This window comes from Brachyistius frenatus, unplaced genomic scaffold (genome assembly GCF_029030835.1).
Source record: "Brachyistius frenatus isolate BFR_SWC_R1_liver_20210118 unplaced genomic scaffold, ASM2903083v1 Contig_107, whole genome shotgun sequence".
NCBI lineage: Eukaryota > Metazoa > Chordata > Actinopteri > Embiotocidae > Brachyistius > Brachyistius frenatus.
In genome coordinates this window covers 296,238-323,349 of record NW_027210706.1, presented here as the reverse complement: position 1 = coordinate 323,349, position 27,112 = coordinate 296,238, and the positions used below count along the sequence as shown (strand labels likewise).

The following is a 27,112-nucleotide window of genomic DNA, read 5'->3' as shown; positions in this document are numbered from 1 at the left end:
GATTGCAAATTATATTAGTTATTCATATGTCAAATGAACATATGGTACTGCAAAATGAGGCATAAGGCAAAAAATACATTATTTATTTCAGGCTCGACTCTTGCGTGGCTAGTTGTCCCGTAAAAATGAGAAACAGCATGAAATATTTTCCTCCGGTCTGACTGATTTATTAAGACACTGTCGAGCAATTCGGATGATTGCTGAAGTGGCCCCTTGTCATCGGTTTTATGGGATTTATAGGCAGCCCATTGAAAGCCAAAGCTGCACAATGAAAATAATATAATTAGAAGAAGAAACAGAAGAAAATGGACTGAATTTAGTTTTATGAGCACGAGCCCACAAAGAGAAGAGATGTCAACTTAAACCCAGTGGACTGAAAGATTTACAGCATGCACTTTAAAAAAATTGATATACACACAGTCAGATAAATAATCATACAATATAAGGCTGGGGATTTTCAATATTTCTTTTGTTGTCAACAAATGACATAAAAAAAAAAAGAAAAGAAAACAAACAAAAATGTATTTAATTCCCTAACACAGCTAGGTACTGTAATACTTAACAAAAAGGAGCAAATAGTGCATTTGAGGCACAGTTTTCACTCATGGATGAATACACATTTGGTGCTGTGGCGAGCATTTTACCACATCAGAACGGTAAATGTAGGATTGGCTCAAAATAAACTACAGTGCCCACAGTCACCAAAATGAAGGAACGTCTTAACTAGTGTAATAATGTTTTGTTTTATTTCACGCATTGCTGTGACACTGGGTTGCATGGTTAGGATGGTCTTTACCTGGGATTTGATGGCAATTACAAAAACATCGAATATCACTAATTATCACCAGGAAAACAATCGGAACAGTAAGATGGAACCCAAAATATATGTTGTAAATATTAAGGTTCATAGACCAAGTCCCTGTTTCCACCTTGACCTATAGTACTGTGTTTAATTGTAAAATGATGGTTTACAACTTACTTTTGAGCAGCATTCATTTTCACTTTAAATAATGTTGGTCAGATCATGTTATTGGTTTTGCTGTTTTATTCGATTTTTTTTGTAGGATTACTTTACAGTTTAACTCAATGTTATTATCACCAACTGTACATACAGTATGGCCAATACTACAAAAACAGGACCTGATTTTTGATAGACTAGAATTACGCTTTTACTGTTAGAGGTGCTATACCCTAAAACAAGGCTATTCAAACTTCGGTCGGTGGGCCGGATGCCGCCCATTTGAAAGTTTCTATGGCCCACAAGAAGATTTCAATGTTCTCCCCTTCAACAAATATGGATATGAAGCACTTTGTGTCTGCTTGGATTGTTTTGATGGTATCATAAACGGGCACATACTGTTTTACTATGTTCATCTTGTATTTTGCTGTCTAAAATTGACACCGCAAAAGGGATGCACTAGATTACTTTATTCCATGCACTAATATATCCATTAACATTAAGAGTTATTTATAGCCATTAATTAGGGCCCGAGCACCAAATGGTGCAAAAGCCCTGTTGTAATGCAAGGAATTATTATTATTCCGTATTATAGTTCTGACAAATGAATCGCCTTTAACATACTCACAAACTCACTGACTAAACGCTAAATGCGTCAGTCCTGGTGAAAAATTACATATTTTAGTAGTTTCGCAGATGGGCGTGGGGTTAAGATTAGGGTTAGGGTTAGAGTTAGGGTTAATCCTCTCGACCCCAGTGATCTTCCTAGCCAGCCCTCTTGCTATTGATTTTAAATAACCCTGCCCTAAAACAATGATTCCCAAACAGTGGCTTCAACTGGTGGTATTCAAGTGTCTTGCTCAAAAGGCCAAGTCCAAACAAATTGTTATTACAAATGAATTACAGACACCAGCGATTTTATGTATGTATCACATAGCAATGTTGTAGTAATTGTAAATGTATTCTCTTGAAACAGTAGCTTTAGGTTGTTGTTATTTATATTTTCTGGAGTTATGGCAGAATTAAATCAGAGCATTTTAATTTAGTTTGGTTTGGTACGTAGTGGTACCTGATCTAAAGAGTTTGGGAACCTCTGGCCAGAAAGAATTGAATTAAACTGGGTTTCAGTAGATACTCAGAGTCCCAAGATCTAAATGTCAGGCTTTTCAACTGTGACAAAAAAAAGAAAATCTGGAGGAATTTATCTCTCTTCGTCATACCCTCTCTAACACACACACACACCCTCGTGTACACACATTTCACAGTGCGGTGCTTTCTGCCCTAAATCCTTTTTTTGTGTGTGGTTTCTTTTGACAGCAGAGGATTGTAGGTCAAGGGGTTGTCTTGGCCTCAGAGCCAGCTTAGGAAAACACCAACTCAGAGAGCTGCGAGGAGAGCACAGAGCGCAGGCCTCACCCTGATGGAGCTTTGACAAACAGAGAGAGCCTGAGAGAGAGTGGCCTGGTTTTAAAGTGGCAGGTGAAGTCAGTTGTGAAGAACTGCTGCTTGTAGGCCCCTTAAAACACAATAGTGGAAAGTACAGTTTTAGTTTAAAAATTTTGAGCAGGAGTGTGACTCATTTTAATGCATGGGGAAACTGAAACATAAAGATAGAAGTCCAAAACAGTTAGATTTATTTACTAAATTATGTCCTCTATCCTCAGGAGTACACCATCGACGTTTTCTTCAGGCAAAGCTGGAAGGACGAGAGATTGAAATTCCATGGACCAATGAATATTTTGCCCCTCAACAACCTGATGGCGAGTAAGATCTGGACTCCAGACACCTTCTTCCACAATGGGAAAAAGTCTGTGGCTCATAACATGACAATGCCTAACAAACTGCTGCGGATCAAAGATGATGGGACATTGCTGTACACCATGAGGTAATTCAAATCACACAAGTACATCGAAAGACAAAGTCACACGGTTGTATTTATGACTGAAATGGATTTAGAACAGAAAGTACACTTGTTTGCTGTTTTGTTGAAAGCGAGCTGACAATATTGATACTATTTTAATGTCTGTAAGCAACCTGTTCTGATCTCAGGATGTCAAATACTGCTTTTATCAAAGCTCACTGACGTCACATGGACATAAGGTGCCCGAGGTTTAGGCACCAAAAACGGTGGTTAGGTTTCATGGTTAGTTTTAGGCACTAAAACTGTCTTGCAAGTCACTTTACGAATGTTAACACAAGTTAAATATGTTATCTATGTTTACTTACTAAGGGAATACATGTTGAATTTTGCTTTTTCATGGACTTGAACAGCGGTTTCCTGTGAAAGTCTTGTGTTTCTTGCAGTTTGGTTAAGTTTAGGTGATATTGGTTAAGTTGAGGTACCAAAGGGTTATGGTTTAGGAAAAGATAATGGTTTAAGTAAGTACTTTTAAATCAGTAACATTATGTACACTTAGTACAATAAGTTACTTTATGTATGTTTCCATATACAAAATTAAATATGTCACATACAGGAAGTTAAATATGTTATGTACTTTTACTTTTCTTTACATTTCTACAAATAAATCTACTTTGACTTTTGCTTTCTCTCTGACTCGAACACCAGCCTCCTGCAGGGGTTAAAGTCATGTGTTAGTGGCAGCTTGGTAAGGTTTAGGTGAAGTTGCTAAATTTAGTCACCAGTACTACTTGGTTAGGGTTACAAAAAGTTAATGGTTTGGGTTTAAATAAGTACTTTTACCTCTGTAACATTACATACCTCACGTACTCTACGTAACTTAAATAAGCTTAGAACGTTTTCTTACTTACCTTAATAAAATAAAACATTGACTTTAGCTTTCTTCCAGACTGGAACACAGGTCTGCTGAGTGAAAGTTGCCGTTATGATAAAATCATATTTGCAGCTGCAGTAAGCCAAATATGTCACTACGGCAAGCAACTTGCTAGTTTAATAGTCTGTCACCTAACCCCATTTAAAACCACAACATTTTACAATTTTTTTAATTTTTTTTTTTTAGCTATTGAGGGGATGGTAAATGTCTTTTGTTACCTTTAGAGTTGGCTTGATTGGTTGTTTTCCTGTTTTCAGCCTCTGTGCTAATCTAAACTGCTGGTTGTGGCTTCCTATTTACTGTATAGACATAAAAACAGTATATATTTCCTCAGTTGACTATCTGCTTTAAAGGGAATAAGCATATTACCCAAAATGTTGGACTATTTCTTAAAACGGACTGACTTGAACAAAACATTATTTTTTTTTTTTTTTTGCTGAAGCATGTGTGAAGACAGTATTTCAGTACGACACAGAATCCCATTCTTCATGCATTCTGTTTATGCAACATAGCTTCTTTCTGTCACCTTTCGTTGCAACAAAACCTATTTGAATGATAGAATATTGCAAGATATTGTTGCAGTGGTTGAATAGTGTTTTAAATAATACATACTCGTACAATGCAGTTTCTTATCACATAGCTAATCTACAATCTCACCCATAGATGCACACTAGCCTTTTGATTTCTGCTGGTCTCTGCAGTACCTTGTTTACTTTGCTCTGCTGATTACAGTTAAAATGAACTTTTTTGTTTCAAGGCATTACAGATGGGAAGCGTCTTGAATAGTGCATGAGGCTTGTGAGGTTTTTTTTGGAGATGGTGCCTAATCTGTGCTGTTTACTTTTCATGCATTTGCAAAGTTTTTTTTTAATTTTCTGTGAATTGGATGCAGGTTAACTGTGCATGCAGAGTGCCCAATGCATCTGGAGGATTTCCCCATGGACTTTCATTCCTGTCCACTAAAATTTGGCAGCTGTGAGTAACTCTGATGACGATAGTGCCTGAGGGAACTTTAAGTAAAATGCTTTTTAATTTTTTTCTTATCCTCACTGGTTCTTTGGCAGAAAGCAGCCTATGAACCGAGTGAAGCTGGAATGCATGGCTCAGTTTTCTGGCAGTAACCCAACAAATTTGAACAAAATATGCATCAGCATTTAAACAGATATAAGAACAGATAAAGGAATGAGTGGAAATATCAGTGGGAAATATGTGGGAACAATGGGTTCTAAACTCATCCAAATATTTTTGTTTTGACATTTTAAGCTTCTGTACATTTGGATGAAGAATTTTGTGCTTTTAGCTGTTTTTAAGATGTTGGGTTAAAAGCGAGGGATTATTAATTAATTATTAGGAGAACATGGTGGGTCATGTCTGAAATGCCTTGACTTCTCATAAATTTAATGCCCCATTTGCCTTTGCTGCATTTATGTGATGACCTACTGTATTTCACTTTAATCTCTTAGCCCATTTGATACCCTGATGCAACAATAACAGTCTATTGCACAACATGATTGACAGAATATTTCAATTGAATCTATTGAACTAAAAATATGACAAAAAAATAGTTTTTTCTATTTCACCAGGCAATCTTATGTTAGCAGACAAGCTTTCACATTTCATATTCCTTGTATGCTGTGACTGATTGAAAAGGGCAAATGTCACTCTGCATCGATTGCTTGTTGGTGTTTTACAAATAACATCTTCAGCCACTGAGAGATTTTTTTTCTTCTCTCTGCAGTATTCTTTTTTTTTTTTCTAGAAACCCAGCATCAAACACATGATAGTGGGAGCTTTTCATTTGGGTCTCTGAAATAATTTCTCGAAAAATCATCAATTGCTGCGACTGCCCCAGAATTATTCCCTATGGGTTTATCCTCTTCCCTTTTTTTTTTTCTTTTTTATTTAGATGCCTACACAATCTCAGAAGTGACTTATGCTTGGACTCTAAATGCCTCAGACTCTGTTGTGGTTGAAGGAGAAAGCTCTCGTCTGAACCAGTACGACCTGCTCGGGCAAACAGTCGGTCAGGAAACTATCAAATCCAGTACAGGTAAGCTGTGGTAGATGTCTAGTGGAAATCTATAGGGAACTGAATGACTCCTCCATGTCCTACTGATGTCCAGCCTCTGCAATAAATGTTCCTCCAGCTTAGAAAATGTCTTAGATGTGGGAAAGGTGACATGCATTATAAAACACAAGAAAACAATGACGGCACAATGCTTTAATAGTCAGGGTTTTCCAGACATTTGACAGCTGGCATGGAGCAAAAACTGGATATTTGATAGCTGTTTCTAATACACCCTACACCCAGCACTAATGTCAAAGTTGTAGTGACATCTAAGACTTCCCCGGTTTCATTTTGTGAAATCAGCAACCTAAATATCTTTATCTCTGTTCCAAACTGTTTCAGTGTGTGAAAATTAAACTGTGATTTTGTGCTTGTTTGGGTGGATGTTGAGCTCGTCCACCTCCTACACGTTACAGGAGGCGGCCGTAAGCTTGCTATGAAATGCTTGCTAAGTTTTGTCTTTTTTTACTCACTTTATTTGGCTTGAAAAATGCAGAGAAATGTTTGTTCTGGCTTCCTCTGCATGACAATGATTAAACAAAACAGGGCCCTGGCATCCGGGCATGTTGAATTGCTTACTTTGTTCTGCATTTTGTAAATCTGTTTTTGGCCCAAAAGCAGCATGACAGGTGAGCTGTTGCTGCGACCAGCTTTTCTACCACGTAACTCCCTCTTTTTGAAGGACAAAGATAGACAAACTTTCTCATGCAGTGACATTTAATTGGATGGATTTATATGGATGTCACTAAGAAGTGAGAGATGCTGATGCAGACATACAGGAGAACATCTGTCTGTTTGGAGCTGTCAGAGACACTAACAGAGGAGCTGCAGCAAAAAAGACCAACTGCTGTGTGCTTCAGTGTTAGTACCCAAAGACACAGGGATGTCTCGTTTAAGTTCAGCGATGCATGAAATTATTAAGAAAATTCTACATTCTGTGCCCAGAAAGTGAATAACTTAGTGTGCATTGAAAATGGGGCAATTCAGTCAAACGGACCTGCAGGAGACATCAGCAAGTAAATCACAGTGGAAGGCTCATTAGCGGACAGAATAATTAAGTCCGCTTCAGTCTAGAGCTTCAATAATGGACTCGAAGCAAAACGGAGGAGATAAAAAAGTTATAAAATGGGAAAGTAAAGGTAGTAAAAATGCTCTGAAGGCTGATTTTTAGAAAAGAAAAACTCAACTGACCCCTCCCTCGGACTTTCTGTTCTACTGACAAGCTTGGGTTTGATAATGATTGATGTGATACCATAGACTGTATATATGTAAAAAAGTGAAGCAAATGTGGAAGTGCCTAAAAGTTTAATATCACTGAGGGCCATTAAGGGCTGGCTCCAAAAAGCCTCAATTTCTCTCTTGAAAATATAAACTCTTAAGTTTTTTCCACAAGTCATTACGGTATAATTTGCTAAATTCATTCCTTCTGGTCGGTGTTCTTGTGGTCCTTCTGAAAATAAAAAATAAAAATCATCATTGTCCTCTGGTTCTTAGCCAGATCCACCCCTCGCTCCTCTGCAGCTCATCCAACTATGGTCACTTCCTGCAAAAAAAAAAAACCAAGATGGCGATGACCAAACTTTTGACTCAAAGGAGAAGTGTGTAGGATTTAGTGGTGTCTAGCAGTGAGGTTGATGATTGTAACCAACACCCTTACCTCCTCCTCCAAGCATGTAGGAGAAACTATGTTGGCCACGAATCTTACAAAAAACACAAAAGGCTCTGTAGAGCCAGTGTTTGGTTTTTCCTTGTGGGCTAAAGTAGAACCGTGGAGGGCTTCATGGAAGAGGAATCGCTCCTAACATAGATCTGATGGGCTCATTCTTATGAAAACACAACGTTATTAGTTTCAGGTGATTATACACTAATGTAAACATGATTTAAATTTGTATGTTCCTTTTTCCACTGAGCCTTTAAAATATAAGGAATAAACAGATATTGTTGCTGTCGTCTTAATGTTTAGGCTTGTCTTAAAAGCACTGCACGTGGCAGCAACAAAAACCACAAGCATGTTGTCTTGAAGCTTTGTTGTCTCTGTTTGGAGCCTGTACAGAAATAGAAATCTGCTCTATCCAAGACAATTAGTTGTCAAGTTAAATTATTTTTGTAACCTTTTTTTTTAACAAGCATTGTTCAGAAAGTGAATACAGAAAACAAAGAACACACAAACATACATATGTTGACTATACTATATATAGAAAATAGGTTGTACTGTAAAAGAAATAGATAATGAGGACTAAAAATAGAAGCACCATATTTCATACGAGCCCACCAACACAGATGCCAAGAAATGGGGTCAGAACTTAAGTGTGCATACACAAGTCTATACGTGTGTGTGTGTGTGTGTGTGTGTGTGTGTGTGTGTGTGTGTGTGTGTGTGTGTGGGTGTGGGTGTAGATGAAAGGGACATCATCACTGTCCAGGAAGCAGGCAGTGTAGATATAAAATAACTTGAAAGATTAGATCAAAAACTGGTTGTAAGTAGTGGGGAATAAATTGGCCTTGAGCCTGGATTTAAATACTCAGACAGTGAGCCTACTTGTAGAGAGATGAGAGAAGGTTGGCAGCTGTTTTCCTTCACATGCTGGGAGTGACAAAGGATGTGACATCCACTGACTGCAGATTATATGATGACAATAAACAAATTACTGATGAAGGTTATGTAATGCACAGTAAATTATTAAGAGATTGTAATCAATAAGGAGCCAGTGAGAAGAGAATAAAGCCAGATTACAGAGTGCTGTGTTCATCTTCTGTGTGTGCGTAAAGAAAAGGACAAAACATTAAACGTGTTTACAAGATCCTGTGAGGTAACCCTACAGCATCTGAAGTAAGACGTAAGAATTATTTGAGATCGTTACTGCTTAGAAGAATAAATTTGTCACCCACCAGTTGTTCTTTACCGTTAATTTCCCATGTTTTAGGCTTAATTCTGTCAGAAACTCTCATGTCACACAGCAAATAAAAATGGAAATACAAATTGTCTCTGCAATATGGTTCTCCTCTCGGTAGGGCTCCCTGCTGTGGCAATACTGCGCAGCAGAATGAGATACACAGCACAGTGATAAATAACATGCAGGGACCATCGCAAATAATCCCCCAATGGTTATTAACTTAGAAATAAACGCCATACGGGGTGCACACAAACAGAGCAGATGTGAAGCAGGTGGAGGCTGGGTGGAGTGGAGCAGCAGCAACAATGGCATGCGTACATCCTAATTTAGGCCACCAGATCAGGGCAGTAAGATGTGATAGCTGTGCATGTTGTTAGTGAACGGGAACAGAAGGAGGGGGAACACTTTGGTGCAAGTAGTTCATATAACAGTGTTTATCAATGAAGAAAAAAGATGAGGAATTGTTATGACTTCATTATTATTATATGGCTGTAAGGAGTAAGAATAACTAAGGACTTTTGACTGCAGCCAGAAGTACCTCAAAATACACCCAACAGATGAGCGAAATTCAACAAAAACACAATTTATTACAGTGCATGTTGTCATGGTAACAATGCATGTTTCCATGGAAACACAAGCATAAACTAATCATAAAGTACTTATATTGCACTTTTCAAAACATAAGTCACAAAGGGCTCCGCAAGCAAGATTTAAAAAGAAACATGAGAAATACTCTAGGGCTTCAAAGGTGACTCAGAGCAGCAGTTTCCCAACCTGGGGATTGGGACCCCACAGTGGGTCACCAGATAAATCTGAGGGGTCAGATGACCAAACTATAATCAAACACATTTTTTTCAGATGTTTTTTTAATCTCGACCTTGTTCTTGTATGTTTTGATAGCACTTATTTAAAGACAGTTATTAAAATACCAGACATCTAACTTAATCTGCATTGGTATTATCAGTAGAAAGAATAAGAAACTATTTCTGAAACTGATTGATTGTAACTATACCTCAAAAATAATAACAATATATAACATTGAACATTAATACTCTGCTGCATTACACAAGGCAACATTTATGGTTTAAGCCAAGTTAATTAGGTGTTGCAGTAGATGAGAGATCTGAAAGCATAGACTCTTCTCGGTGTCACTGAGTGACAGTGCTGATCTAATTTTAGTAACACTACTTAGCTGAGGAAAACGTGATGGAAAGAAGCCTTTCTGAAATACACTTCGTGCAGGATGACGATTATAATAGTTATGTTTATAATGCTGTGAAGCATGTAGGCAGGCTATCCTTGTTGGTAAACCACTGTTTTTTATCATCTTTCAAATGTATATTATTTTTAGATTGATTATCATCAATATATATATGCATATATATATATATATACATGCATACATATATGTATATACATACATACACATATATATGTATGTATATATATATATATATACACACACATATATATATACTGTACACACATATATACATATATATATATATATATACACACATATATATATATATACATTATATATACACACATATATATACACATACATACACATATATATATACACACACATACACATATATATATATATACATATATATATATATATATATATACACATATATATATATACACATATATATATAGTTTTTTTTTTATTTTTTTCAAGGGGGGTAAACAGTTTTGTCAATTCAGATGAGTGGTATAAAATTAGCTTGAAGAAATGTGGAACTTTCTCTGAAAATGATCTGCACTGTCTTTAATTTATAGTAGATGGGATTTTGTCTAAAGAAAGGAAAACCACTGTGGTGGACCTTTAGGAGAGGAAATACAGATCAGGGTGTAAATGTGAATCATGAGTATCATGTTTCCAAAAATGTAACAAATAACTCTACATTTGATGATCATGAAAGAGTTGAGACGTTTGTTCCTGGTGGAGAATATTGACCTCAGGATTATCGCCTCCAGACTTTAACTACACATTTGAAGGAAGAGTGGGTGGTTTGCAAAGCTTCACTGTGGCGTTAGATGTCTTCTTCATTGCCTGAGCGTGTACAGTGAGTCCGTCTCTTCTAACAAGACGCTCCAGTTTAGATTCTGGGAGCATTTTATGCCTAAGTTTCTGGGTATTTCAGGATAGTGTGGGTGAAAGTATTGAGAAATTGTTAAATCTGGAGCTTATATCACAATCGAAGACCACATTTATTGAAATGACGTTATGTCATTTTATAACATTAATATAATATTAAACATGATAGTGGAATAATTAAAAGAGTTACGCACACTTAAATCTAAAATTAATTATTTGAATCTCAATTAAAATACAGGTTTTGTAAATAGGTTGAAATTTGACTTAATCTTTTACGCTCTAGAGGCCCCCAATTGGGGGCCAGGTAGAAGACGTAGCGTAACTATTATTAAAATATGGACATATATACTGATATTTACACATATCTAAACAAATCTCAAGTGTTCCCTTTATTATTGCACCAACATTATTCAAATAGACCTTGTGGTTGCAGAGATATACTCTTTTTATTATGGGTATGCAATTTTCGAGCAGAGGCCTAAAAAATAGGCGTGTTTTTAAAAGGTTAAGTGTTGTGTTAAGCGCCTTGGCGCTAACCGCATTACTGACGTGCCAATAATGACGTTAAAGCACACCCTCTTGTTATGTGGTGAGGTGTAACACAGTCTTTATTGAACACAGGGGTGGTACCTACAGTCTTAGTCTTCTTATTCGTCCCGAGTCGAGGGGGGGGGGGGGGGGGGCAGCAGCTGGCAGGACCACTGGCAGGACCACTGGATGGACCGCTGGTGGGGCAGCTGACGGGGCAGCTGGTAGGAGCGTTGTCCGGTAGCGCTGGCTGGTAACACTGAGCACTGACTGGTAGCACTGAACAGGTACCGGTACTGGAGCTGGTACTGGAGCTGGAGCAGGAACTGGAACAGGACCGGGGACGAACGGATGGACGAACGGTCGGTCAGACTCGCTGGCGACAGGTAGTGGGAGACTGGTAGTAATAGGGAGCACCTGGTCGAAACTACACAGAATCTGACAATAACTCGCAGTATGGACCGCCCCGCCACGACTGCAGGGCAGATATAGTCTGGTGAGGTGATCAGTGGAATCAGCCACCTGCAGGTGGTGATCAGGACGAGTGGCGGCAGCTGCTCCGACTGGTGAGGGGTGTGGCCACAGGAGGTGACAGAACACGTGGAAACAATAACAAACAGATGGGGGAATGACAGAACACACGAGGAGCAGCGACTGGGGACAAAACAGAGGGAGACACACCAGGGTCAGACAGGGATCCTGACACCTCTCTTGTAAAAGTTACCATCTAAATAGAATATGTAATCAAAATGTATTCATATTGTGGGGCAATTCACTCCATAAATACAATAAATACAGATCATAGAAACACTAAACTGCTTAGTTAACTCAGTCTTCCTGTAAGTAAGATAACCCCCCCAAAAAATATATCAATTAACTCATGTATTTTTAAGAATTCAGCCCAGTGTCGTGTTAAAATATAACCGGTCAAGCTAGCCGCCATCCGTGGTGTTACGGTACAGGTGCTCGGAGCAACAAATAAGGACCAAAAGATAACTGATTTTGCCAAATGGGTCACATTTAATAGACCTATAACAAGTAAAAGCAACATTATTTTGCATATTATATGAAATTCAAATCCAACTATATATTCCCATTGAGAAGGCAGAGTGATATTTCTAGTGATGAGCAGAGTGGGCTGTCATGCTGATTTGAGCACGTTCCGAATGTTCAGTCGACCAATCAGATCTCTGGGTTGGAACTACTTGTTGTATAATTCAGTTTTTAAATTGCACCCAATGAATTTATGAATGCATCTAACTGCATCTCTGAGCCAAGTGTTCCACCACTACTCCCGTCAGGTATCAATTATCAGTATACAGTATTTCCCCAGTGACTGCAATCCACTATCAAGGGAATCCCTGCTTCAGTTTCATTGAGTAAGAATACCCTTTCATGCCTAAATGCTCCTATCTAGGTTAAGTGGTGTTTGATGCCTTGGTAGAAGGCAGAATGCCTGCCAGTGACGGTTTCTCTTGTTTAACTAGTCACTCCACATTATCTGATTGGCTGACTTTAAATTAATCATTCATTACAAGTGTGTCAGTGTTTGGTGTAGCGTACTTGCAAACTAGGTCATTTGGCTCGAATGAATGTGCTCTCAGGCTTCACAGGGACGGACATCTTGCATAAGCCTGTGAACATACCAACACACTGTTACAAAAATCCCGCTATTCAGTCATACATTTGTTTGTCACAGTGTCATGTTGGACTCGTCGAAGCACTTACAAAATACCAGCTCCCATGAATCTCACTTGTTTGTGGTTGCTCTTAAAAAACACTTTTTGTGTAACCACATACATTATTCATAAAAACCCATGACTGAACAGAAGTGAAGGTAGTAATGTTTTAACGCGTATACAGTGTATAATTAATGCTGTTTGAGCAGCCGTGTCATTGGAGCTTTTTTTTCTTGTATAAAATTAATGTAGTATTTATGTATGAGTGTACGTCAGGTAAGCTCTGATTTTTGGCCACATGGAGGCAGTGGAAATAAGACCTCAATACAATTAGCATATTTTCAGTTTATATGCTTATATTGTTTTTTTGTTTTTTTACACATCCAGCCAAAACATAGTGACATTGATTTGAAGTTGTGTTTCTGTACATAACTAAAAATTTTATTTGAAATAATAAAATAATAATTCATCAGGCTGCAAGAGGCCATCTTCACACCAAACAGGTCACTTGTTGAAGGATATTCAAGCGACAGCTATATTTACATTTATTACCATCTGTAGTGGTCATGGTAATTATGACAGGAATAATGGAAGCAGTCAGTGTCAACTGAAGATCAGACTGACGTAGAACGTGCAGGGAGATTGGCCGGTGGTGGTTGGAAGATCAAACACTGGACTTTCACCCATCAGACTGCTGTTCGTGTCCCGTGTGAAACCAAAAGTCAAAGTTGGCTTGTTTAAACTTATGTACTGTATTTCACTTACATCACGTACTGTTCATAGTTTAGCTTGCAAAAAACAATCATTAAATTGTGACCATGTGACAATGCTAAAACTACGTGTTTATTATTGTTACGATGACAACGTAGGTTCAGATTGCCCATTGCTGGTACTATCCAACAGATTCTGTTGAGAGTCAGTGGAAATCAACATCTTAGTATGAGGATGTGTTGTGTTGAAATGATAGGGTGGATCCCAAACCTTGTAGGACTACTGATCTTTACATTAAAATGATTAAAAAATGATGATGAGTAATTCCTAAAAGTCTGGGTATTTTGGCTGCTGTAGCATCAATTATGACTTTTCTTATTTTGATTTACAATGCCTATAAAAAAGTATTCACCCCCTTGGATGTTTCACCCTTTTGTTGGTTTTATACATGAAATCATGGTCAATATAATTTGGCTTTTTTGACAAGAATTTGCACCAAAAAAAAGCTTCTTTCATGTCAAAATGAAAACAGATTTTTACAAACTAATGTCAATTAATTAAAAATATATAGTGTAAAATAAGTGTTTGCATAAAATTCACCCCCTTTAAAGTGACTGACCTAACTCAACAGAGGTCCAGCTAGTTGATGCCAGCAGTGTCACAGTTAGTGAAATGGAGATCACCTGGGTGGAGTTGATGTGTGTCAAGTGATTGTAGTATAAAAACACCTGTCTGGGAGGTCCAGTCTCTGGTTCATCAGTATTCATGCTACAACTGCAACATGAAGACAAAAGAACACTCCAAGCAACTCAGAGAAAAGATCATTGAAAAGTATAAGTCAGGTGATGGCTACAAAAAGATTTCCAACTCACTGGACATCCCACAGAGTTCAGTTAAATCCATCATTAAGAAATGGAAGGAGTATGGCACTTGTTTAAATCTGCCTAGAGCTATCCGTCCTCACAAACTGAGTGACCGGGAGAGAAGAAGACTGGTGAGGGAGGCCATCAAGACACCTACGACCACTCTGAAGGAGTTAAAAGCTTCAGTGGCTCAGATGGGAGAAACTGTACATACAGTACAACAACTGTTGCCCGGGTTTTTCCACCAGTCAAAGATGTATGGTTAGAGTGGCAAAGAGAAAGCCACTGTTGAAAAAAGCTTGCATGAAATCTCGCCTGGAATTCACCCAAAGGCATGTGGGAGACTCCAAGGTCAATTGGAAGAAGGTTCTTTCATCTGATGAGACAAAAACTGAGCTTTTTGTCCTTCAGACTAGACGCTATGTTTGGCGAACACCAAACACTGCACATCACCACAAACACACCATCTCCACCGTGAAGCATGGTGGTGGCAGCATCATGCTCTGAAGATGCTTCTCAGCAGCAGGCCCTGGAAGGCTTGTAAAGGTAGAGGGAAACATGAATGCAGAAAAATATCGCCAAATCCTGGAGGATAATCTGACTCGGTCTGCAAGAGAACTACGACTTGGGAGAAGATTTATTTTCCAGCAAGACAACAACCCCAGGCACACAGCAAAAGCTACACAGAAATGGTTCAAAGACAAGGTGAATGTTCTGGAGTGGCCAAGTCAAAGCCCAGATCTCAATCCAATCGAGGATTTGTGGCTGGACTTGAAAAGAGCTGTTCACACCCGATGCCCGAGCAACCTGACAGAGCTTCAGCTGTTTTGCAAGGAAGAATGGAGAAAAATGTCAGTGTCCACATGTGCCAGCCTGATTGAGACATATCCACACAGACTCAGTGCTGTGACTGCAGCCAAAGGTACAGCTACTAAATACTGACCTGAAGGGGTTGAATATTTATGCAATCATTTACTTTACCTTATATATTTTTTATGAATTGACATTATTTTGTAAAAATCAATTTTCACTTTGATATTAAAGGTTTTTTTGTGCAAATTCTTGTCAAAAAAGCCAAATTATATTGACCATGATTTCATGTATAAAAGCAACAATAGGGTGAAACATCCAAGGGGGGTAAATACTTTTTTATAGCCATTGTGTATCTTGCAACACCACCAATTTGATGGAGGTGCCATGTTAAACAGCCGTAGTTTCCATTTCATGTAATATTTAAAAAAATGCTTGTAGTTGCAAGTATTTTTTTCTTACCAGTTTACTTAGTGTTGCTCATATGAGATAAACAGCAGCTAAGTTTTACATATATATATTATATGTAAAAAAAAAAATTTCTCAAAACACTATTGTGGTCTAAGTATAGCAGCAGTTGTGCCAGGTATTTCTGTATCATAAATTCCCATGAAGCCTTGCTGTAGCACGTCTTGAATGAGCGAGGTATTCCCACCCATTTAGCAGAGAACCTTGTTTCCCACAGGTGTTTCCTACATCTGTAGGAAACATGAAGCGATTACCATCTTCATGCTATAACTATTGTCTTCCCTCTCCATGAAGCGATCACAGGCTCCTCTAGAGAAAAGTCAGCCACATGCAGTGAATTCCTTGCTTGTACATCCTCCTCCTCCCCCATCCACAACACAGGCATCAGGACTGGCATGTAAATTAAATTACAGAAGATATAGAGCTCCATAAGGTACCAAGAGTGCACTCAATTCCTCTAAATTCCGGTGCCGGTGTGTGTTTGTGTGTATATTGACAGAGAGAGAGTTAGTCTTCACATAACTGCAAGACGTGTAGGCAATACAACTACAGTGCTATATATATATAAAAGAGGGAATAAAAAATCTTTTGGGATTAGTCCATGGAATTGAAACCTCCTCCCCCCTTCCCACTGCTGAAAAGGACTTTCCTCTTGCCAAGTGGCACTGTGTATCAAGGCCTTCATTTCAAAATCACAGCAAATGAGCTATGTTTCTCTGTTCTGTTGCCATGGGTAACACATCTTTTTCTTCTCATGTCTAATCTTGGCTTCTCTTTGAGATATCTTCCATTTGGAAAGCCTGCCTGCTTCTGCAGCATTGGCACTGTTTCATGGCCTTGTCAGCTATTAAGCTTTGCTCGCTGGTTAGGAAATCATGCTGCCTACTTTTGTATGTATGGATTATTATATCAGCTTCATGTATCCACTGTTGACAGTTGCAGTAGGCTGTCTAATCTATGTCTAAGACTGCTTGAGCATCTTAAAGCTACAAACCGGAGATGAAACCAAAATATTTTTCTAATGTAAATTACATAAGTGTGCAGAACAAAGACGGAAGTGGGCTTGTACTTGGATGGTTAAATTTGACTAATAGAGATATTGTCTCTGACAGTTGTGTGGTTTCAAACCCTTGACTCACCTGCCATATTGTTGTATGAGAACGTTTGAGGGAAATTGAGTTCATTATGTGCAATAACCATGATGTTTTCTTTAATTGTAACCAATAAGTGTAGTGCAGGCTAATTTGATAACAATAAATAATGTTGTAAAGAGATTTACAACATGTCATTGATTTTATGATGCTAAGCTAAGTATGTCAAGTTTTACTGCAATTTGTATAAAATATTAATGTTGGTGGTAGTTTTATTTCCTGGTCTGCTCATTCAGAGGAATCAGACTACCAAACCAGGAGAATATAAAATGCAGCAGCCTTTTTATATAAAGAATAGTATTTTGATGATTATTTTATTTTTTTAATTCAATTAAACCCCAGTCATAACATTTGAACTCACAAAGAAGACTAACAAAAGAAGATTTGAGGTAATGTGGTTTGAGAAAGTCCTCTCGGGTTACGAACCAAATTTAAAGTACAAGGTTGATGAAAAAGCATAATACAATGCAGGACAACAGTTCAACATGAATACTTCCTTAAAAGTTTCAGTTAAAATCAGTAGCAATCATACGCAGGTTAAGACTGCAAACATGCAAAAAAACAAAAAAAAAAAATGTCCCAAGAAAGAAGTTATTAGAAATGAGTGCAAATGTTACGCCCCTGAAAACGGGGAGAAATAACCAGAGTGATGTGGCGATGCCCCCCCAGTGAAGGCATCCACTGGAACGAGGAAAAACACCACGAATTCCCCGGGTGTGCAGGCGAAGACAAAAACAATCGATCTCAGGATAACTGAACGGGCTACTTAGCAGATGATTGATAAAGCAATGATGAATTAACTTTGAACAAAAATGGATGAAATAAACAATGAATAAATCACTCAGTATTTCAACCTATTTTAGCACACTAAGCGTTCTCGCCGTTTTAAAAACCTTTTTGAACCCATTTTTATACATTCTTCATTATGACATATGATTCTTTTAACCATTTTACAGGATTTTAACCAATTTATGAGTATGAATTGACTCTTTTTAAAATGATAACAGATCATTAATATTTTCACTTGTCACAGACATTGAATGCAGAAGGTTTTTGGAAGTCCTCAAATGTCAAATGGTAGTTGAAGAATCTGCATAGTTATTTTTTGTTTTATATTATTAATATTTTTTGTTATTTACCCTGATTCTTGTCTCCGCAGGTGAATACACGGTGATGACAGCTCATTTCCATCTGAAGAGGAAGATTGGCTACTTCGTCATCCAGACGTACCTCCCATGCATCATGACAGTCATTCTCTCCCAAGTGTCTTTCTGGCTGAACAGAGAATCAGTGCCAGCTAGGACTGTGTTTGGTAAGCATATTGACCACAGTATAGTTCCTCTTACCTATCTTATTATAATATATATATATATATTTATCTTATAATATGATAATTCCCAACAGCACTAATGTCATTTAATCCCAGCTTTATGAATGTTGGATCTCCCATGCATGATGGCATTAGACTCTAGGTTGATCAAAAATCAACTCTGAGGGGATGAAGTCAGAGGATGGCTGAAAGTTGATGGAAAACGAGGAAACAGGCTGAAGACAGTTCTCAGAGGCCTCGCTGCTTTTCCATCCAGTTACTGCTGAAATTGTTTTAAGCCAAGTGAAGCTAATAGTAGTGAGCTATCAGACGGGTCAGCTCACAGAAAGAAACTGGCACGGAAGTGAGGAATAAAGCATTGCCAAAAAAAACAAAAAACTAAAGCATTACTGAAGGTCACTGGTTATTAAGGTACAGTAGGTTAATAGTAACCTTCCACTGTAAGGACACGAAGGACAGTGAAGACTAACGCTTCTGAAAAAGGGCAGCAAAGTAACAACATACAGTAAACAAAATAAGAAAATGTATATTTGCAGTGCAGTTTGTTGATTTGCTTATCTGTTTGTCAGCAGGATAATGGAAAAATTACCAGCACGATTTTCATGAAACTTGGTAGAAGGATGAAGTATTAATTGGTGAAGAATCCATTAAATGTTGCAGCAGATCTGAATAAGGCAGAGCCACAAATAATGTTTTTACTGTTTTTTAACATTAAACTTTGGCCCTATTAATGCCATACAATTTATAATCCAGTAGATCGAAGTTAAGATCAATAGTGAGAAAACATATATAAATACAATGAATTCATATTACAATCCATATTCACAGGTACCAGTCATCCTCTGGGATACACATGTACTTGCTGTTGACTGAATATAAGAAATGGATGTAGACTCCATGATGTCACCCATAGAGTTTCCTGAAGAGACGTTCTGAAGCTCAGTTTCAGCAAAGAGTTGGCGTGTGGATGGAGCTGAGGCGGCTTAAATGAAGCCTGGTTGCTGAAACCTGCAGGCAGCGAGCCAACCCACCTGTCAATCAAAGCAGCCCTGCCCTTAATTTTGCGTAACTTTAAGCCTTAATACAATTTAAAAGGAGAATTTTTTTTTTTTAATCACCTTCATCAGTTGTCAAGAACATGAAAATTAGCTATAGAGACCCAACCCTTTTCTTTTTCACGGTATTTTTGTATTTTGACTGTAAACATGTTTATTTATTTTGTAAAGTTGGGCAGTCTGGGGATTGACTCTCTTCTGGAGCATTAAGTGGCCATTCTAGGAACTGCGGTTTTTGGCAATTAGCATTGGCTTCATGTTTCAGCCCCAGAGACTGCCGCTTCGTACTTGCTCAAACAAAGCAGCAACCAACAGTGACGTCACCCATTAGTTTGAGAACGCCCGTTATGAAGCATCAAGTTCCAATATTGTCCGTCGCTGTCTTGCTAGTTTGGAGTGATTTGGAGCCACAAGTGACCATATTTGGACGAGCTGGGGGGAAGTGAGCGGTGGATCTGACTATATCTAAATGGAAACCTAACTATATTACGTCCCGCCCACTCATAGCCGTAACCTGACTGTGCCACAGGCCTGTCAATCAAACAGACACGCCCCCAAAAACACCGTTTTTGGAGGTTTATATTCTAATTAATGACGAGATTATTTTCAGATGGACCGCCAGAAAACCAACAAGAAGGAGCGACTTTAGCCATCAAAACCATGATAATTTGTGAAAAGAATTAATTGACTTGAATTTTACGAGAGAAATTGAATGAGAGTCTATGGAGCAGGAGGTTTTTTGGAGCCAACCTCCAGTGGCACTCGTGATATTACAGTTTAAGGCACTCTTTTGGAGCCTTTTGTTTGCCGCTTAGTACTTGCTCAAACTTAATATGGCAAGCAGTTGTTATGGAGCACTCAGGTACAGTGATTTCATTGGGAGAAGCAGCTGAGATGTGAGGCTTCAGCTTGGTAGTAAAATATATTTGGACATAATTATAATAATTTTAGAAATAAATCCAGATATTTATAGTAGTTGCAGCTGCAGATTTGAATATCATAGAAATGTGGACTTGTGCCCCCTAGTTATTTGTTTTCTACACTTGGTTTGCCTGCTTCATTACAGTGCCGTGTGTGCTATGTATAACAGGATCTGAAAAAGTCTAACGAACATCATAATAACTGAACATACAATCTAATTCCCTTATTGTGTGTTTCCAGGTGTAACCACTGTTCTCACAATGACAACACTGAGTATAAGTGCGAGGAACTCCCTGCCCAAGGTTGCCTACGCCACTGCCATGGACTGGTTCATCGCTGTCTGCTACGCCTTCGTCTTCTCCGCTTTGATTGAGTTTGCCACCGTCAATTACTTCACAAAGCGTGGCTGGGCTTGGGATGGAAAGAGTGTTGTGCATGAAAAGGTAATGAAGAAGAAAACATGTCTTCTGACAGGCTCCATTTTCAAAGAGAATTCATTAGCATTGAAGAAAGCAATGATTGGAGATGGGAGCTATAAAAACACATTTGTTGGAGGCAAAGGGAAACGGCGCTTACGGCTTCTCCAAAAGTGGAGCCACTAGTTTTGAGAAGTAATTAGCAAACAAAAATCGAAATGACAAACTCTGAAACTCAACATATCAGGGAAGAATATAAATTCAATAAAGTCTTCATCCCATCTTTAATGATGCTAAAACGGCAGTCGAAATTTTATATCTCACAATAGAAATAAAGCAATTTGACTAGTTACTATTCGGAGTAATCTGCCTAACTCTGCTGTCAGACATCACATACGATTTTCTGTTTTCTGGCTCCAGAGTAATAAACTCATCAAAGAAATATTCATATCTTAAAATTCAATCTGCACTGCTTTTGTCTATTAGTCATGAGAACATGGGTCCATGTATAACATAGTATCCCAACAGAATAGAATGTCAGTTTGAAAGTACTACACCATTCATTATTATTCCTGTATTAGTGATGTAGAGGAAGTTTCTAAACCTCGAAATTGCATCAATGCACTCGTGTCATTTAACAATGAGGTGCCCAATGGCAAAGCACTTAACCCTCAAACTCCTGCAGGGGAGTCTCTAACTGCGCACAGCTCTGACAATGTGGCTTTCAGACATGACTCTATGCAGGCAGGACAGACATGGAAGCAAAATGCGGTCACCAAGTGGAGAATAAACTTTTAACCACATAAAAAATACGACTGGAGGCAGATTCACATGGATTCATTATTAGAACAGAAATAGATTCAAAGAAACAGTAACTTACATTTTGTGGAAGAAATAATTTATCATCCATGGCTGAAGTTGAAATTGCAACTGTAATGTTTTATATTTTACATCTTCTGAGGGAAGTTTAAAATTTTCACTATGAAGTTGAATGTATACTGATACATTCAACTTCATAGTGAAGTTCATAGTTCAGTTACATCAGAAGATGTAAAATATAAAACATTACAGTTGCTATTTCAACTTCAGCCATGGATGATAAATTATTTCTTCCACAAAATTTAAGTTACTGTTTCTTTGAATCTATTTCTGTTCTAATAATGAATCCATGTGAATCTGCCTCCAGTCGTATTTTTTATGTGGTCTGCTGAATTCTGCTGCAAAAAAATATTTTGCCTTTAAATTCTTTGAATCATTGAGCTCAGTGAAAGGCTTGTGTAATGACTATTTACGATGACCTGCAGACAGGCTGTACCTGTGGCCACACCTGAAGCCCAAATCCTACAGCGTGTCTCCACAGAGAATCTTAATATTTAACCCAAACAAATCACAGACTGTATGGTGGATTATGAATGTTTTGAGAATCATTGATGAAAAGCTAAAAAAAAAAAAAAAAAGAGCACCTGTAACAAACTGTTAACATATTTTGTCACCTGCTGAATTTTATTCTGACATTGCAAAATGTGCTTTGATCCATTACCAGAATCTATCCATTTTCACCACAGCCCTTTATTTACACGCTTTTTAAATGCATTGATAGGTGATGATAAATAAGGTTGCTTTTGAAGTACGCCTGATCCTTTGTTCTTTCAACAGAAAAAAGAGAGGGCATCTCTTGTCAAGAAGAATAATGCCTACGCTGTAGCAGTTGCCAACTACGCGCCTAATATCACCAAGGATTCCAGCACACTTCCAACCATTGCCAAAGGTGGAGCTACAGATCCCAACAAGCCCAGAGTAGATGGCAAACCTCCTGAAAGCAAGAAGACATTCAACAGCGTTAGCAAAATTGACAGGATGTCACGGATTTTGTTTCCGGTTCTCTTTGGCAGCTTCAACCTCGTCTACTGGGCCACCTACTTAAACAGAGAACCCATTATAAAGGATATGGTCCCCTCTAATTAGAGACCAGTTTTGATGGCTTCTGGTCTGGGGACTAAGAGATGAACCAAATACCTCCAGCAACTATGTACACATACCTTTGCAGAGTGAAGTCCTGGATTGCAGTGTGATCCTCTATCTCCGCCTGTTTTCTACACTGTCTGCAGCACTTTTGAAAAGCCTGGCTTTTGTAAATGTGTATGTATATTTATATTCATGGTTTCATGGTGATATGTTGTGTGATTACTTCGATTAGAGTGCATATTTCCTTTAAAGTATGTTTCCAGTTACAGTATGTGGCCACTGTACATATACAAATCAAATGAAGAGTAAACACATAAACATGAACACATACATTTTATTTAAGATTACTTCTAAGTGTGTTGAATTTTGCTGGTAATGCCCACTTTCTTGATATCACAGTATATGTATATTTCTTTTGGAGTGAAAGGAACAGAATATATAATTTTTCTTTCTTTCCTTGCCATATAAAAGTGACCTGACTCTTTTTCTTTCTGTCCAAGCCAATGCAAAAACACACTTGTATAATATTGTTACAGTGCAAAACTTGTTTTATTTTCTATGACTGCAGGTATGGGGCTGCAATCGAATGCTCATCTCCTGAATTACTGAAACACTCCAAGCCAAAAAGGCTATAGAAAAACAAAACACAAATGTCACAGAGGCCTGACAAAGTACCACATTGTATAGTGTCAGGTTTTATTAGCAAACATTACAGTATGCCTATTAACTATTAACACAACAGCAGACACATAGCAACATTACTGTTGTGTTTCTGCTCCCATTACAAATGCAAGTCAAATCTTTATTCCACTTTTAGTTCTGTTTTGGTCTCCACCACTTTAGCTGTCATGGTGTTAGACTTTCTTCAACAGCTACAGTAGCTATCTAACATTTATTGCTGGACAATTTACACAGTTGGTTTTTAGAGCTTTTTTTTTAGGTGTCTGTAGCTGGTTAAGACGTCAGTGAAAGTGAACAATACACAAAATGTGCTGTACGTAAAACCAAAACAATGGCCTGAAAGAGGCTAAAACCTACTTGGAGCCACACAGTCAAGAGATCAGTCTCTGGGGGTTTGTAACTGCAAATGAGCCTTTTTTTTTTTACATCAAACAGTCAAATAAGTTTGCGTTGATAAAAAAAAATTTACATTAGAAGTATAGAAAAAGATATGGAAGGTACAAAAAAAGGTATAAAATGGCAAATAGAAAGGCAAATGTGGAAAAAGTATGCTGCTTCAAGCACTGTTCACAGTTTATTTTTTTATTTTGTACATTTATTTATAAGCAAGGTTAAGTTTAATGTTCTTATTACTGTTGTTGAGTGTAAATGAACACAAACCTCAGTTTAGATAAACCTGATGGGCAAATACTGCCTGAGCTTTTTTTAAACACCAAAAGTGGTAATAATTGTGGACGACAGTGTGGATTTGTTGATGTCAAGGAGAGCATTGTAGCACCAGTCAGCTTGTCTGACATTCACGTTTCGCTCTCTATCCACAGCTAATGTCTGGCTATTTCCAGCACATGTCATGGTCCAACAAGTTATTTTTGAAATAATTACAGATTTCAAAGGTATAGGATTGTAAACAGGCCTGTTCTGTGCCAAAATGAACTTCGCCAGATCATGTATGGAAGTTCTTTTAATAGTCATGTTCCTCTGCCAGTAAATCTTTTTTGTAATAGGCATAAAGTGAGAAGATTATCACGTGGTTTCACCTCATACTCAAATGCAGATGTGCCTGTGTACACTATAATTTTAGACCTTAACTCAAAAGATAACATCAGGGACAATGGTTGTGCTCAATGATCATGTAATTCAAAAGGGTGGGGGGGGGGGGGGGCATTTAGTTCAGGTGAAGGAGAGGTCGGGTTGTTGTTGAAATTATAAAAAAAAGTGTGAAGTATGAGGACTTATTGTATGTAACTTATATATGATTGCTCTCCCACAATCTCTGTGATTACTGTATATTGTGTGAGAAAAAAAGTCACATTCAGCCTCATACCAGCAGTCATATATGGTACATCAATATTTTAACTTGGTTTAACTTGATTTGTTTGTTGAATCAAACTTTGCATGGAGACAAAAATCTAGGATTTATATGATTTATTTTTGTTATATCGTTGGATATAATTCATATTTTCTCCAACATCCTGATCGAATCTTAAACATTCCAGATAAAATGATTGTTCACAAGGTGGATGCTTGATTCAGTGCACAGTTTCTAATAAAACACATTATTTCAGTTCTTTATGTCAAGTTTTTGTCATGTTTTTGGAGGTTCACACTGTTCAATTTCAATTTTATTATAAGAACACCAATAAAGAGTTTGTGGATTCCTTAAATATTTTTTTTTTGTAAAGACAGTAGTCAAGAAAGTGGCCACATCTGCCGTTCAGTCTAAAGCGCTAAAAAAAAGTCCCAGTGTGTCTCAACCATCAAAATCTTTTCGTGACATTATGAAGGCCCTCGCACGTTGTAGGTTATTCCACTTCTTTTAGTCGGTGTATTCTGACTGTTGTTTGTTTTCGGAGGTGAAAGCATGGCATGTTTTTGAGATATGTTTGCTTTATTGACTGTAAACCTTACTGCCATCAACCGTGGTTTACTCATGCAAGTTTTTTTCATGCTTTACTATAACTATCAAGTAATAGACTTTTATATAGAAATCATATTCTTCAAGATATTATTTTACATTTGGCCCAAACAAAAAAATGTGTTTAACCAAAAAGGGCTTTTTAATGTCAAAACTAGTAGGAAGTCTGACAGGATTTGTATTCTAAACCTTTTGCAATGAAGAAAGCTAGTTAGCTGATCAACTACCATCTAAGGATGATAAAGTCAAGAGTCATGACAGGAAGTTCAAAACAAAAATATAAATAAATGTAGTTTTAAGATGCCATTTAGGTTTATTTTTTAATCAGATGATTTTTTTTCTATTTCGGTGTGACAGCAAGTGAATGAACTAAAACTATATATAAGCTCAACCTATTACATCATTACTTAGAGAATTCCTCGGCATCTCATGAGTAGCATGTTAGTAGAACTACAATTCACAGCTCAGTAGGCGCACGAGTGAGGCAGCTCAGCCCTTCTTCAGCAGGAGTGAGCGCTGTCAACCAATGCTCCCGTGCTGCCAGGGACTATCATCATGAGTGTGGTAAAACCCACAAAAAAGCCCTGTGGCACTGAGCTGCAATGCACAGCTCGCTGAAGTTTTATTTTCCAGCCTGATCTTTCCACCACTCAAGTGTCATGCAGACCCCAGGGTGAGATCTCCTCTTCCCTGAGCCCTGTCTCCTCCATCCACAGCTGACCCTGCTCAACCGCTCAGAGACCGCAGCCTGACAGAAATCTATGCTGATGGATGGGAGGTATCTAGTTGGTAGGACAGCACAGCAGAGCTGCTTGTATACATGTCTAAGAATCTTCATAATTGATGATTACTTACAATTTGTACATGTCAGGCTGGAGGATTCATAAAATGAGTCACATTTCTAGACAGTTCAGCTCTTCAGTGAAAGTGCACCAACCTAATGTGTGTTGTTTTAAGCCACTGGTTTGAATTGGAAAGTTACTTACAACTCTTACAATATAGTGCACTGCTGTAAAACTGAACAACTGTACAAAGTCTATAAGAAGAATACAAAATGTGAATAGTTTCGACTACAATCACATTCAAATAATCTGATCATTTTAAGATGTTGACACTTGATCTACAATGATGTTTTTGGTAGTTCACTGTTCAAAACTATTGATTTTCCAACAAAAAGAGAAATTTCTTACCACGTCAAGAGGAGAATTTAAAATCTGAATCTAGCACCAAACACCGAAATGTTGTAAATGCAGACAGAGCAGGACTACAAGTCAGAAAAGGCACCAGCTTCAGCGGTCCTCAATGAATATCATAACAAGGCCTGTACTTCACTCTGTGTAAGTCAAGAGAAAATCACACTTTGTTTTCGAACACAACGAACAGCTCCAACCCTGATGAAGCAACACTAAAATATGTCATCTGATATAGTTTAGTATGGTCACAGAATCCTGTGTTCTTGGCCTCCTTTATGGAGTCTTCCATAAAGCAAAGAAAAATCAGTGACACACTAAACAGGAGTTGATAACATTTCTAAGATCTATAATGGTAAGTAATTTTTTCAAAATTTAGATTTTCTTGTAGCTTTAAAAATTTAAACAAACTCTTGAGACAAAGCCAAATCATTTAGAGAGCTATTTGAGATAAAATAGAGTATCCCCAGTTTGTGTACCTCCCGCAAGATTATTTTTTGATACTTTTGCTTTGGTGATGATGTTTGAGTCACAGAGCTGGATCTCAAGACATTTCTTAAATCCTCAAAAACCTCATTGTCAAACCTTTTTTTCAACTCATTTCCATTTC

General features: G+C 37.8%; 1 protein-coding gene across 5 annotated transcripts in view; it reads left to right on the top strand.

Annotated features, from left to right (window-relative positions):
• The window catches only part of LOC138628854 (gamma-aminobutyric acid receptor subunit alpha-2), a 39,000-nt gene extending 13,945 nt beyond the window's left edge, over positions 1-25,055 (top strand). For all 5 annotated transcript variants that reach the window (XM_069712157.1, XM_069712155.1, XM_069712156.1 and 2 more), the window contains 6 exons: positions 2,623-2,843; positions 4,643-4,725; positions 5,657-5,800; positions 18,189-18,341; positions 20,576-20,778; positions 22,408-25,055. In XM_069712157.1, coding sequence (XP_069568258.1) covers positions 2,623-2,843; positions 4,643-4,725; positions 5,657-5,800; positions 18,189-18,341; positions 20,576-20,778; positions 22,408-22,716 — 1,113 coding nt within the window. In that variant the 3' untranslated portion in view covers positions 22,717-25,055. The remainder of the gene's footprint in view (positions 1-2,622; positions 2,844-4,642; positions 4,726-5,656; positions 5,801-18,188; positions 18,342-20,575; positions 20,779-22,407) is intronic.
• The last annotated feature ends 2,057 nt before the right edge of the window (positions 25,056-27,112 follow it).